At 54.0% G+C, this 13,901-nt stretch overlaps 2 protein-coding genes across 2 annotated transcripts in view; one reads left to right on the top strand and one right to left on the bottom strand.

The window, feature by feature from the left end:
• The window catches only part of C5H7orf50 (chromosome 5 C7orf50 homolog), a 133,841-nt gene that overhangs the window by 86,989 nt on the left and 32,951 nt on the right, over positions 1 to 13,901 (bottom strand). The window lies entirely within an intron of this gene.
• Positions 2,011 to 3,170, top strand: GPER1 (G protein-coupled estrogen receptor 1). The gene has a single exon (XM_021680258.1). The coding sequence runs from the start codon at positions 2,011 to 2,013 to the stop codon at positions 3,121 to 3,123; it is 1,113 nt and encodes a 370-aa protein (XP_021535933.1). The 3' UTR covers positions 3,124 to 3,170.

Raw genomic sequence — 13,901 nt, 5'->3', positions numbered from 1 at the left:
GTTGCAGATAGTATCTGGGAACAATGACATTTATGTGGTTCAAATTGGTACTATCTACTAAAGATGAATAAAAAAATGCAAAATAACTAATAAACTTATCATCACCGCTAAGCAAAGCTTACCGAATATTTTTTAAATAATAACTGACCCTAAGGCTGTGATTTATGTTTTTTTGCTTTTCTGCCTTTTTTTTTTTTTAAGCAGTATTTTCAAGCATTTGTTCAATAAATGTCTAGTCTGGTTTGGCAACACTTCAAAAATGACTCCTAATGATCTCACAGGGTAAAACAAGAACTCTCAACAGAAAAACAATTCAAGTCCATTTTTTTTTTTTTTTTTTAAAGATTTTATTTATTTATTTGAGAGAGAGAGAGAATGAGAGACAGAGAGCATGAGAGGGAGGAGGGTCAGAGGGAGAAGCAGACTCCCTGCCGAGCAGGGAGCTTACAGCTAAAACCTGAAGCTCTTATAATTTTAAAGTATTAGCTGTAGACTGAGGTATCTGTGTTGTATAACCACTAACAGAATTTAGGGGACTTTTTTTTTTTAAAGATTTTATTTATTTATTAGAGAGAGAGAGAGAACGTGTGGAAGAGAGCAAGAGTGCTAGCAAGGGGAGGAGCAGAGAGAGAGAGAGACGAGCAGGGAGCCCGATGCGGGACTCGATCCCGGGACTCCAGGATCATGACCTGAGCCGAAGGCAGTCGCTTAACCAACTGAGCCACCCAGGCGCCCCAATTCAAGTCCATTTTAATGTGCCAGGTTGGCTTCCTTGGGGTCTCCCTCATCCTCTGTGGCGGGCCCCCCCTCGATGCAAGGGCACCCCTCCCCAGCTGTGACGGCCCAAATACCACCACGGCTGCCCAGCGAACCCTGGCTGAGTCGCCTGTCAAGACCGCGGATGAGCCAGGCGTGGTGGACGGCCCCGTAGGCTAGACCTGTCAGCAGCAAAGGTCTAAAGGGCTTGGCTCAGGCTTTTTTTTCCCCCCAGCTTCTAGGTTACAAACATTACAAAATATATTAGATTTTACAATAATTTATGAAAACATTGGATAAATATTTACTAAAGCCAGTACCATTTTCATGATTTTTTCTCTTTCATTTCATATCATGAAAAAAGTTTCATTTGGGGCACCCAAGCTTAGGTCAGCAAAAAAAACAAAATCAAAAAACAAACTAGATTTCTTTTATCTGTTTTATTGTAAGAGATTCTGCTCCAGTTTCCACGAAGCATTCTGGGTCCACCATCTTCAGAGAAGCTGGGTTTTTCCCTTCCCGTCTTAGTTCTCTTTCCAACAGCTGCTGAAATAAATTTTATTTCCTCTGCTGGCAAATAGTACTTTTCCTGAGATTTCCATACCCAACAGCCATGTTACTTCATAAGCCTGCTATTCAACTATTTTAAAAAATAGGCGTCCACCGCGCATTAGGATGACTCACAGTCCAGGCTCCAGTCAGACTGAGCGGCCCGGGAGCCCTGGGGACCGAAAACGGGGCATTTTCTATACTTAATTCTTCTTCCTCAGCTCAGTGACAACCATCTCTCCGAGACACTAAGGACCTCAGGTCCCAGCCTTCCCTTCACACGCATGTGCCTGCCGTCGCCCTGTGGCCATCTGCTGCAGAGACCGTCCTCATCAGAAAGCCACCAGAAAGCCGTAGAGCCTTGAACCAAAGACTTACTCCTGTTCTGTATGCTTCTCTCAGGTGCGCAGGTAGTGAGCGCCATCCGGTGGGCGCTGAACACAGTAGTCGACGCCTGGCAGACGGCCGGCAGACGCCCAGAAAGAGAGTCTCTCGCGGTGTGGACATGGATAACCTTCTCCATTTGCTCAGCTTTCTGCAAAACAGACCCACACTGCTTCCGGTGGTGCCTGTGATGAGCTCTGCTCTTACAAACATCTGGCTCACTTCAAAGAGCATCACCTTTCTTTCTAGAGATGGATTTATCGTTTAAGTTGGATTTCTGTGAGCTGTGTGGCCAACCGTGAAAGCTGTGCATCTGGGGATATGGACGTGACTTCCCCAGTGCCCGTCTTGGGCATGGAGACGCAACCCGGCACCTCCAATAGCACCCCCCCAGAGCTCAACCTGTCCCGCGCACTCACTGGCACCGTCCTGGCGAACCAGACAGGAGAGCTCTCCGAGCACCAGCAGTACGTGATTGGGCTTTTCCTCTCCTGCCTGTACACCATCTTCCTCTTCCCCATCGGCTTCGTGGGGAACATCCTGATACTGGTGGTGAACCTCAGCTTCCGGGAAAAGATGACAATCCCGGACTTGTACTTCATCAACCTGGCGGCGGCTGACCTCATCCTGGTGGCCGACTCCCTGATTGAGGTGTTCAACCTGGACGAGCAGTACTATGACATCACTGTGCTGTGCACCTTCATGTCCCTCTTCCTCCAGATCAACATGTACAGCAGCATCTTCTTCCTCACGTGGATGAGCTTTGACCGGTACATCGCCCTGGCCAAGGCCATGCGCTCCAGCCTGTTTCGCACCAAGCACCACGCCAGGCTGAGCTGCGGCCTCATCTGGATGGCCTCTGTCTCCGCCACGCTGGTGCCCTTCACCGCGGTGCACCTGCAGCACACGGAGGAGGTCTGCTTCTGCTTTGCAGACGTCAAGGAGATCCAGTGGCTGGAAGTCACCTTGGGTTTCATCATCCCCTTTGCCATCATTGGCCTGTGCTACTCGCTCATCGTCCGGGTGCTCGTCAAAGCTCACAAACACCGAGGCCTGCGCCCGAGGAGGCAGAAAGCCCTCCGCATGATCTTCGCAGTGGTCCTCGTGTTCTTCATCTGCTGGTTGCCAGAGAACGTCTTCATCAGCGTCCACCTGCTGCAGCGCACACAGCCAGGAGCTGCTCCCTGCACGCAGTCTTTCCGCCATGCCTACCCGCTAACTGGCCACATCGTCAACCTGGCGGCTTTCTCCAACAGCTGTCTGAACCCCCTCATCTACAGCTTTCTGGGGGAGACTTTTCGGGACAAACTGAGGCTGTACATTGAGCAGAAAACCAACATGTCAGCTCTGAACCGTTTCTGCCATGCTGCCCTGAAGGCAGTCATCCCAGACAGCACCGAGCCGTCGGATGTGAAGTTCAGCAGCGCCGTATAGAGGCGGCCGAGCGGTGTCAGCACAGGCCCAACACTGTGTCACCCCAGGGCAAGGCGGGAGGAAGGGCTGGGCCACACCGTGCCCTGAGCCCCGTCAGAACTTGCCAGCCCGCCTGTGCCCCAGCTGTGGGCACACGTGGGCTCTGAGGAGCCCACACTGCAAGCCACCCTGACTTTGGGCCGAGCACACAGCACTGGGGCTCCCCACCCACATCACGGCTGCGGGGCATGGGGCTGGTGTGAGCGGGCGCTGGGCATGGGGGCCACTCTGCACATACTGTGCCCCACAACAAAGGATGTTTCTCACGTTGGCCAATGAAAGCAAAACCAAGGAGACATTTTGGAGGCAAGACCTTAGTTTCAAGGTCGATCTGCCATAAATCTGCCACCCTTGGGAGACAGAACACATTCAGCGGATCTGAACTGGATACTGTGGTCCATCCCCCACGTCTGTGGCCTATGGTTTATTATGCGTACTAACAAGCGCACTCGAGTTAGAGGGGAATGGAGAAGTGCTTCTCCCAGGCACACGCCTCAGAGCGGCCCCTCGCCGACAGCGACTGCGTGACCCTGAGCACTCGGGCCGCCTCAGCCGGAAGGCTCTTCTGCAACCAGAGACCCCCCTGCTGTCCGAGTCGCTGGCCCAGTGCTGCCTGTTTGTGGGTGTCTCTGCACCTACACCACCAGGGAAGGAGCCCATGGGGGTACAGGCTGGGGAGAAAGATGACGGCAACGTATACAGTTTTCCTTAAAACGTACAAAAGAAAAACTAGTGATTGCTAAGAACGTCCAGCCTTTCTCAATAAAACATAGTCATGTCCTGATTCTCACTTCTCTGAGTTGTTTGCTGGGGGGGGGGGGGGGGGGGGGGGCGCGCGCGGCAGGGTGGGGGTCCTTGAGCCTCGGCAGCAGAACCAGTCTTTACTCACAAGGAAACCCCCGTCCCTGGCGTCACTAAGCTCAGGACCCAGCCAGAGCTCCCTCATAGGACCAACGTCTAAACCCAGCCACTGGCACGCACCTGGCATCTCCAAGATATCTGATTCTCTGCTGCACAACCCTGCATGCCAGAGCAAGCATCACGGAGACGCACCACATGCCCTGGTTCTTCCGGAAGGCTCTGTCCTATCAGCATCAGGTACGGTGCCTACAGTAGCTCAGAGTGCTCACGAGGCAGCTGGGGGGCAGAGGGGCTTCTGTCCTCCAAGACAGGCCAGCTGGGGGGCCCTATCCTCTAATGCACGGGAGCTGGGGGTCCTGCCCTCCAGGGTGGGCTGGGGCTGGGGGTACCAGCCTCTAATGTGGGCTAAGACTGGGGACCCCTGGTCTTCCTTTTGGGCTGAGACTGGGGAGCCCTGGCCTCCAATGCGGGCTGAGGCGGGATCAAAGTGAACCCCACTCCTCCTGCCCCATACGCTCCACTCAGGGGGCCCACCTCCCCAGAACAGGGGGCCCTCAAGGATTTTCACACAGGCAGGGCTTCCTGCAGGAGAGGCGAGACAATGTTCAGGTATTAGGGAAATGAGCCATTTGAAGTTTCAGTGGTGTTGATGGGTGCAAATCTTCAAGAAAGAGAGCGTCTGTCCCAAGTAAATATTTGCGTCGACCAACTGTCACCTTGCAGAAATGCCATCTCCAGCACCCAAGTCCCACTTCAGACCTACTTTCCAAGTAAACATCCCCGTTGCAGGACCGGAGAGCCAACCGGCTGCTGAGGACGGTTCCCAGGCACTAGGAGCTCTGCTGTGGGGAATGCTACAGGGGAGCCGCATGAGCTCGCCTGCGGCGCTGTCACAGACACCCACCCTGCAGCCGAGGTGAGGGGAGCAACTCCCAGGAAGAGTCCTCCTTCCACCCTATGCCCCTCCAGATCCTCCAACAGTCACGAGTCTACGCGAGGTACAGACACCGCATTGATGCACCTCATCCTATAAAAGCCAGGAGAGGTTCTAAGATGCCTTCCCTCACATATCCTGAGTCCCCCATGGAACAGCTTCTCAGGATGGGCTCTGCCCCAGCCCAGGGCCTGGTCAGAGCAGACGGCCACGCCCAAGGACCCGGCCTGCAAACCCTGCTCTTTACCAAGTCCCCCCTTTGACTTCAGTGCTGACAACTCCAAGTTGCAGAGCGGATGCACAGACTGGCACCCCAGCCGCGAGCATGTGACTATGTGCAAGGGTTCATCAAACACATGCACCATTCCCAGTGTGAAAAGCGGTGGCAGGGAGATATCTGAAGACTACACAGAGCCTGGAGACCCAGGCTGTTTAGCTGTAGCTCTTGAGAAAGAGTGGGGAGGCAGACAGCACATCAGGGAATCAGGCCTGCTCTCTGATCCTGCCAATAAACCCATGAGGCACACACTGTCCCCATTACTCAGAGTCCTGAACTGCTTGAAATTACCTGAATGGTAATGAGGTAGCCAGGAACTGACCCACAGCCTATGTCTCCAAAGCCCACATCCCTTCCTCTACAGCACTCGGGGATCAAGAGGTCAATCAGGGTCACAGGCTCAATCCTTTCCCAAAGGTGCACCAGACGGGACGTTCTGGGCAGGGAGGAGTGGAATGGAGAGCCCCTCCAAAGATGTCTGGGCAGGAACTGTGCCTGGCCAAAGCCCCAAAGCATCGGTCAAGGGCAGGGACCTCCTATCCCCAGGCAGCCCTCCACATGGGCTGTCATCCACACGGCGGACATGGCTGTGAGAGCCGGAAAAGGCCAGCCCTGCACTCATCAGCCATCTCCTGCTCCTGAACGGCCTCACCAGCAGGTCTTTCACAGCTGGTGCTTGCCCGGGGCACAGGTCCAACAGGGCCAGACACAGCTCCTACCTCTAACCTTTCTAAGCCCATCTCCTGATGCGTAAACTGGCAGCAGAACTCCCCCAGAGAGTCCACTGGACGGTCACTAGAAGGGCCAAGTGCAAGGTAGAGATCCTGACTCAACAGAAAGGAATTCTTAGCCCAGGCTGGACAGGCGGCCTCTGGAGTCTTCTCTGAGCCCGAAACCCTAGAGCCCGCGTCAGAGACGACAGAGCCTGTGTGTGCAGGCTGCCTGGCCCATTCAAACGCAGGCCATTCTCAGAAGCATTTGCCTGAGAGCGGAGGCTGATTTAATTATTTTGTTAGGAACGCCACAAGATAAAATCAAGGCATTTGGTTGCCTTGCTGTTTCCTGGTAGCCTGGCTCTCCCAGGCACTGATGCTCTGTAACCCCACCAAGAGCTCAAAAGTACGGAGCTGTAAGCACACAAAACCCACTGGTGCTAGCACCGAATAGGACTTAATAATTTTCTTTGTGCTTAATAATTAACTCTTGATTATGAGGGTGACACTTCCCAGACCCTGCATCCCCCTGGGAGGGGTGGAGGCATTTGGGCCATTACAGCCTCCCTGGGACGTGCCCTCTCGTCTTTCAAGGTGGTATGGGTGAAGCAGTCCTGAAACTTTTACACACATTCTGAATGGAGCATGTTCGTCACTGAGCCCAGTTGTTCTCAAGCGGACAGCAGGAGATGCAACGTGGAAGGGAGAAGGGCAGGCAGAGAGGGCCCCGGGGTTGATGGAATTGGGGGTGTCCAGAGAACCCCGAGATCTCTAAACTAAGAATATGTGCAGGATGGCACACGGTGTGTGCACATGCGTGATCTTATGCTCTCTAGCTCCATCTGCTCCAAGAGGCCAGGAAGGGCCTGAGCGGCTATGGGCCTAGCGAGCACCCAGGCCATCCCCCTGAAAAGAAACCAGGCTCCTCAGAGAAATGGCCAATTCAGGCAGGGCAGGAGTACAAGGTGAGCCCTGGCACGTGGTGTTCTGCCAGAACGAAGAAAAGCTTCAAGAGAACGACAGAGTCACATTAAAATGACACGGGGACCTACCTGAAGGGATCCCACTAGCCAAATTCAGCATCAAGACAATTATAGACTACTGAAAGATAAGAATCCATGCGTCCATTCCAGCAATGAATACAGGTAAACATAACGTAAATGAAATGAACGCTGAAATAAACAAACACAGTACAGTCACACAGAGTGAGTGAGCCTTGCCTGCCTGAGAGCGGAGGGCTCCCATGGGCTGGCGATGGGGGAGGCTACTGTGGCGGTCTCAGCGAAGCCTGGGACAGGCGAGAATTCCTAACGGAGGCTAAACCCAGGACACCTGATGGAGCAGGACATCTGTAGAGGCTTTGTGCGTCCCGTCCGGCCGGCCGTCCGGCTGCTTCTGTGTCGGGGAGACAGGCACCACATAACAGAGAGTGTCGGGGAGACAGGCACCACATAACAGAGACGGGACGGCCCTTCACGGAGAGCCGACGAGGAACTCACATGGGCAAGGGCGGTCCAGATGTGGACCCTAAATAGTGCACGACGTCTCCATGTCCTATCTGGGATTGTGACCTCAACCTGGACAGGAAGAAGTATCAGAAAATCCAAAATGCGGATGGGGTAATGATCCAAAACGTCACGTCAAAGAGACAAAGAAAGGCAGAGGGAGTGTCCCAAATTAAGACAGGGTAAAGAGATAAAGCAACTCAGTGCAGCATGTGACCCTCAACAGGACGTTCTGCTAGAAGGAAATGCTGCAAGGATACTGTTATGGGGCCAGGGGACAGGAGGAACTGCTTGGTGCTGAGAGCTGTCCCGTGGTACATGAGATAATGCTCCTCTTCTAAGAAAATACACAATTCAGTATTCATGGCTGGGGCATATCCACAGACAGACGCAGACTGAGGACAAGCATGCACACAAATGTCAAAGCAAATGGGACAAAAGGTGCAGAATGCCCATTCCAGGCCTGGGTATAGACCCAAAAGAACTGAAACAGGTGTTCAAACAAAAACTTGTACATGATTACTCAGAGCAGCACCATTCCCAATAGCCAAGAGGTAAAAACAACTCAAAGGTCCACCAACAGCTGATGTTCTAGCCGCCAACAGATGATGGTCTGGCCACACAATGGGATCCTATTTGGTCACATAAGGGAATGAAGCACAGACACCTGCCACGGCGTGGACGAACCCTGAAGACCTGAGGCTCAGAGAAAGAAGCCAGATGTGAAGGGCCATGTGGTCTATGACTCTGTTCAGCAGGCCCATCTGCAGCGACCAGAAGCAGGCAGGGGGCGCAGGGGCCGGGGGAATGGGGAGGGACACTAACGGGGACCAGGTTTCTCCGGGGGGCGAAGAAAATATTCTAAAAATTAGATCGTGGTTAACAGTCAAATAACTCTGAATACACTGAAAACCACTAAGTACACACTTTAAAAGGGTGAATTTGCGTTACGTAAATTACGTCTCAGAGAAAGCTGCTGTTTAAAAACAAACCCACCACGCCCCCGGTCATGTGTTCCCACAGCGGTTCTTCCCTGCTCAGACACGGGCTCGCGCCTGTAAAACCACTCAGTGCCCTCCAAGGCAGTGCGGGGTCTGCTGGCGCTCTTCCCTCCACCCACCGGGCGCTTCAGAGGTGCCAGGAACACCTGCCAACGGGAAGGCTGATCCACGCAGGGTCCCAGAAGCTGCCTTCTCCTAACGAACACTCTCTCCTTGCACACTGCCACGTAGTTCAGGCTTTACTTTCTTTTCCATGGTGGGAAACTGAGCATTTGGGGTGTCTTCTGACATGCTGGCAAATTAAAAACAGACCAACAGAACTTGAATAAGAAGTAAAGCTGAAGGGGCACCTGGGTGGCTCAGTCGGTTAAGCATCTGCCTTCAGCTCAGGTCATGAACCCAGGGTCCTGGGATCGAGCCCCACGTAGGGCTCCCTGCTCAGTAGGGAGCCTGCTTCTCCCTCTCTCTCTCCCCCCGCTCGTGCTCCCTCTTTCTCTCTCTCTAATAAATAAATAAATCATCTTTAAAAAAAAAAAGAAGTAAGGCTGAATTTACTAAGGGCTGAGAGGAGTGGCCAGGTCGGTCAGGCAGGGCCAGCAGCCCGAGGGTGCCAGTCTCCGAGGCTGACTCTCCAGCCCCCAGCTCAGAAAGGAAGCAGGTCAATGGCCACCTCTCTGCTGCGTACTGTGCTGGGGCACCTTCACAGGGCCAGCTGCTCAGGACCCTAGCAAACAGAGGCTTCCTTACCAGACCTATTCTTACCCACACCTGCACTATGCACCTTCTGTTTGGGACAGAGCCCCCCCCAGGCACGTGGAGGCTCAAGATACATGACACCCATCATGTCCCTGTTTCTCCTCTCAGGTCAGGTGAGCTGTCTGAGCACCGAGGTCCATCTCTGCACCCATGCTCATCACCTGAGCCAGGGAAGAGAAGCCTGTGCTTCTTCACACGACTCATCACTGAGGCCGAAGCCTGCTGTGGATCTGATCGGTGAGCACTCCACCTTCCCAGCTTCTGGCGGGTCGGGGGTCAGCCGCCCAGCAGTCGCCAAAAACGGGAAGGGAAGGAGGGAGGAGGGTGGTGTCATGGGTAAAATGCCCACCAGGTCCCAGCCTCTCCCTCCCTCCCACCCGCCCGAGTGCCCTACCCAACCCCATTCTATCCACAGGACAACCTATAGGACGGTGCAGCCACCATCAGTCAGCAAGCCCTTGCCAAAGATAGAAGAGTCCCAGATAAGTGGGGTGGCCCTGTCCAAGACAGCGGGACAGCCACAGGGGGACCCGCCAAGGCAGGGACAGACACAGTACCCACTTCCAGGAACACGAGGCCTGGCACAGCCCCATCCAAGGCTCCCGCCCTCCCCGATGAATGGGTCCAGGCCAGTGAGCATGTGCACGGCCTCAGGCCTCGCCTCCACACCCAGTTCTGTGTCGGCAGAAAAGTGTTGGCAGCTGTGAGTTAATCTGGTTTTTGCCATTGTCCAGTGGGCGGGGGTTCTCGTCTGGGAACAAGGGTTTTAAAAGCCAAAGAAACACAAAACAAAAGTGCATCAAACCTGACTGTAATTCTAGGCCTTTATCCCAGGGTGGAATCAATCTAAAACTTATCACAAGAAATCAGCTGTAGGGAGTCCTGGAAAGATGCCAGTTAGTATCAGAAAAGGCCATGTCCCCTAGTCTCTCCCGGGGGGGGCCGGTTCTGCTGAATGCAGACATCTACTGACAGGAAGTCCCTTACAAGTTCCTGCGCCTTCTTCCTTCCTCCTGCCCCTGCCTGGAGAGTTCCTAATGTGCTCGCCCACCTTCTGCCTCCCGGCCCCCTTCTCCTGGGACCTGAGCTCTGGGAGCAGGGGGCTGTATGAGACCCCACAGCAATGAGAACAGGGCTCTGCGGGAAGCACTTGCTATGCAGAGGAAGGAAGACCCCAGCGGCGGCTCTCAGCACCTCAATGTGGCTCTGAATGGTCACCTGGAGCACGGGTGAGTGCTCAGCACCCACCCCCCACCCCAGGAGGCCAGGCTCTCCCAGGAGGGTCACAGCCAACTCCTGCAGCCAGCAGGAGAGGTCGGAGACACAGCCCCGCCCAGGACACTCAGTGTTCAGCAAACAACACAGCTTTTCCCTTTGCGGACTCAAAAATGTAAATTCCCCCAAATGAAGAAAATCAGAGCAGGCCCCTTCAGAGTCCCGATTCCTCTGAAGAGTGAAAAGGCAGAAGGCTCTTGCCCACGAAGTCACTGCACAGAACTGCCCGAGAAGGACTGCAGTCTGTCCCCTGGGCTCAAAGACCGGGTTGAAGGAAAACACCCAAATCCGCCAGGTGGCCCCATCGACCTGCCCCCGATAACAGTGGACGCGGCTCGATCAGGCCACATACATCATTTCTACACCTTAAAAACACAGGAAACCTGAAGGCACTGGGAGGGGGGAGGCGCCCAGACCAGTTTCTAGAAGAAAGCAGGAAATAGGGGAGGGGAGTTGCAATGTCCGGAGGGCACCCGTCACCCCACGTGGCCCACAGTGAGCCGAGGCTGCAAAAGGCTGCGCTAGAACCCCCAGCTGACACACTGGTGACCCGAGCCCCGTATCGCCTTCGTCCCACCCCTGCAAGTGCACACGCACACACACGCATGTGTGTGCACTGTATGTACGGCAGGCTAGAGACCAGACGCCCTCAGTGCCGAGGAGCGCACAGCTGCCCTGCGACAGGGGGCTGAGGAGACGGCCGCTGCGGCGTGGCGGGGCTGGGGAGCCAGCCTGGGGCAGGTGTCGAGGTGGTGCTCGTCTGCCGCACCCCAGACCCGCTGCAGGAGCCGACATACGCTTCCGGGAGGACACGGCCATCCCAGGCGGCAGAAATGCCCGGAAAGATTTCTGAAGCGCGGTGACCAGGAGGAGCGGGAAGACGGCCAGGGACGCAGCGAGAGCAGCGGCCGACGCACGGATGCAGACGGGCTCCACGCTGGAAGACCACGTGCGACGCCTCAAACAACTGCTTATTGCACTTAGAGAAACAAGCATCAAACTTGAAAATATCTGCAGGGAACATAAAACTATAAAAAGAAACAGGAAGTAGAGCGAATATTCCGAAAGCACAAACTTCCACAATCTCCAAGTCGTATGAAATAGATCATTTCAAGAGCACCGTAACTACTGAGGAAACTCAATCCACAATGTAAAAGCCCCTGAAAAAGAAACCTCCAGGCCCAGAGGGTTTCACTGCTGACGTTAACCAAACATTATAAGAAGAACTGACACTAAATACCCTGATTCAAAATCAAAGACAGTACAAAAAACCCTGCAGATCAGTGTTCCTCATGAATACAGACGCAAAAGTCCTTAAAATGCAGGCAACAGAATTCAGCACCACGCAAATGTCACTAGCTACTGGGACCACAGAGGACACAAGGCGGGTTCAACGTTCAAGGACCCCTCAGTGTCGCATGCCGTAGTACACAGGCCGAGGAAAAATCACATGAAAAATCACAACTGATGCATAAAAAGCACTAGACAAAATTCATGATAAAACTTGAGAAGATGAAAAGAGGAGAGTTTCCTCAACGGGATGCCGAACATCTACTCAGTGTGGAATACAGCAGAGGGGAGCGGGGCCCCCAGGTCCGAACCTGAGTGGGACTGCCACTGGAAATCACTGACCGATGGCAGCGCTCAGAGCAGCCCCGAGGGAGGAGGTAAGGAAGACCGGGAAGGGTGAGGGCCTGAGCCAGGATGTGGCCGGGCTCTGGTATATGCTGAAGTCGCCAGGACTCGCCGACGGACTGGATGGGGGTGGGGGAGGCAGCCGGCATCAAGAGACAAACACAAAGAGGAAAGGACACGCACGGGGACTCCCTCGTGCGAGGACCCGGAGTCGTCAGACTCACGGACAAAGAGGGTAGACGGCAGGGTCCGTGCGTCACGGGGACAGGGTCTCCGTGCGCGGGGATGGAACGTTCTGGAGCCGGACGGGGAGCCAGCTACACAGCAGTATGGATGTGCTCGGTGCCCCCAAATGGTGCCCTGAGAGTGGTGAAGACGGTCCATTTTATGTTACGTGTATTTTACCAGAGTAAGAAAGAACAAATACAAGCATTTTGCCTGAGCAACTGGAGCAGCGCTGTTGTCAGGGGAAGGCTGAGTGAACGGCTCTGGGGAGAGCGAGGACTTGAGTCTCAGTTACGTCTTGAGTTCCCCGCTGGACGTCCAAGCGGGACACTGAGTGGGAAGCGATTTGGGGTCTGTGGGCTCTGTGCTGGGGCTGCATGTCAGAGTGGCAGCACCTGCACCTGGAACCCCGTCACTCAGGAGGCCAGCGCGGGAGCTCAGACAGCAGGCAGCCAAGCACCAGGCCCCAGGTCTTCCAGCACAGAGTGCATGCATTTCCCAAAATCTTCGAAGCTGGGTAGTTCAGATCTTTGCCTTTTATTCCAAGGCAATTTTTCCTCTAAATACGAAACCATCAAAATATTAAAAGCCCACAATAAGATGCTACTCAAACATACAATATTTCTAAAAGTCTGACGAGACTAACTGCTATAAAAAAGGTCTATCGTGAATTCTCGTCTGCTGCTGTGGGAACGTCGTTGGGTCTGCACTTTTGAGAGGGCACTGGGGGTGTGCCAGGCTGCTTCTCCAGTGGTCCCAAGGGTCCCCACGTCCCGACAGCCATGCCCTTGTGTGCGGGCTGGACCCTGCAACATGCTTCTAACCCAGAGACTGCAGCAAAATTGATGGAAAATCACCTCCGAGACCAGCATTAAAGATCATGATGTTCCTTTGTGTGCCCTCTCTTTCTCTCTCACTTTGACAGAGCCAGGTGCCATACCGTGAGCTCCCCACGGAGAGGCCCACATGGCAAGGCGTTGAGGGCAGCCTTTGGCCAACAGCCGGCAAGGAAGCAAGGCCCTTGGTGTAACAGCCAGTGAGGATGAATCCTCCCTATAGCTGGGGAGAGAGGGTGGATGCAGATCCCCATGCCCGGAGCCCCATCGGGCCTTCAGGTGAGACCACAGCCCCAGCCACACCCCACCAGCAGTTTGAGAGAGACTGAGCCCCAAGACCCAGCTAAGCCCCACCCAGACCCAGATCCACACAAACCTGGTTATTTTAAACCACTAAATTTCGTAGTAATTTGTTACATAGCAATAGACAACCATGCTGTGGCTTTATCTAGTGGAGATGAAGATCCACTAATCCCAAGACCCTGCAATTCCACAACTAGGCATACAGCCCCAGGGAAACGTGTGCACATGTATGACAGGACACACGTGTGAACGCACTGATCACAGCATTGTTTATAATTGCCAAAACCTGGAGACAAGTCAAATGACCACCACCGGAATAACGGGTAAACCATGGTATATTCACACACAGAAAAAATGTACACTCCAGAGCCACACAGCAGCGCACGCCTAACAAATACCAATAAAGTTCAGCTAAAAA

The sequence above is a fragment of the Neomonachus schauinslandi genome, chromosome 5 (genome assembly GCF_002201575.2).
Source record: "Neomonachus schauinslandi chromosome 5, ASM220157v2, whole genome shotgun sequence".
Taxonomy (NCBI): Eukaryota; Metazoa; Chordata; class Mammalia; order Carnivora; family Phocidae; genus Neomonachus; species Neomonachus schauinslandi.
This window is presented reverse-complemented; position numbering and strand designations above follow the sequence as displayed.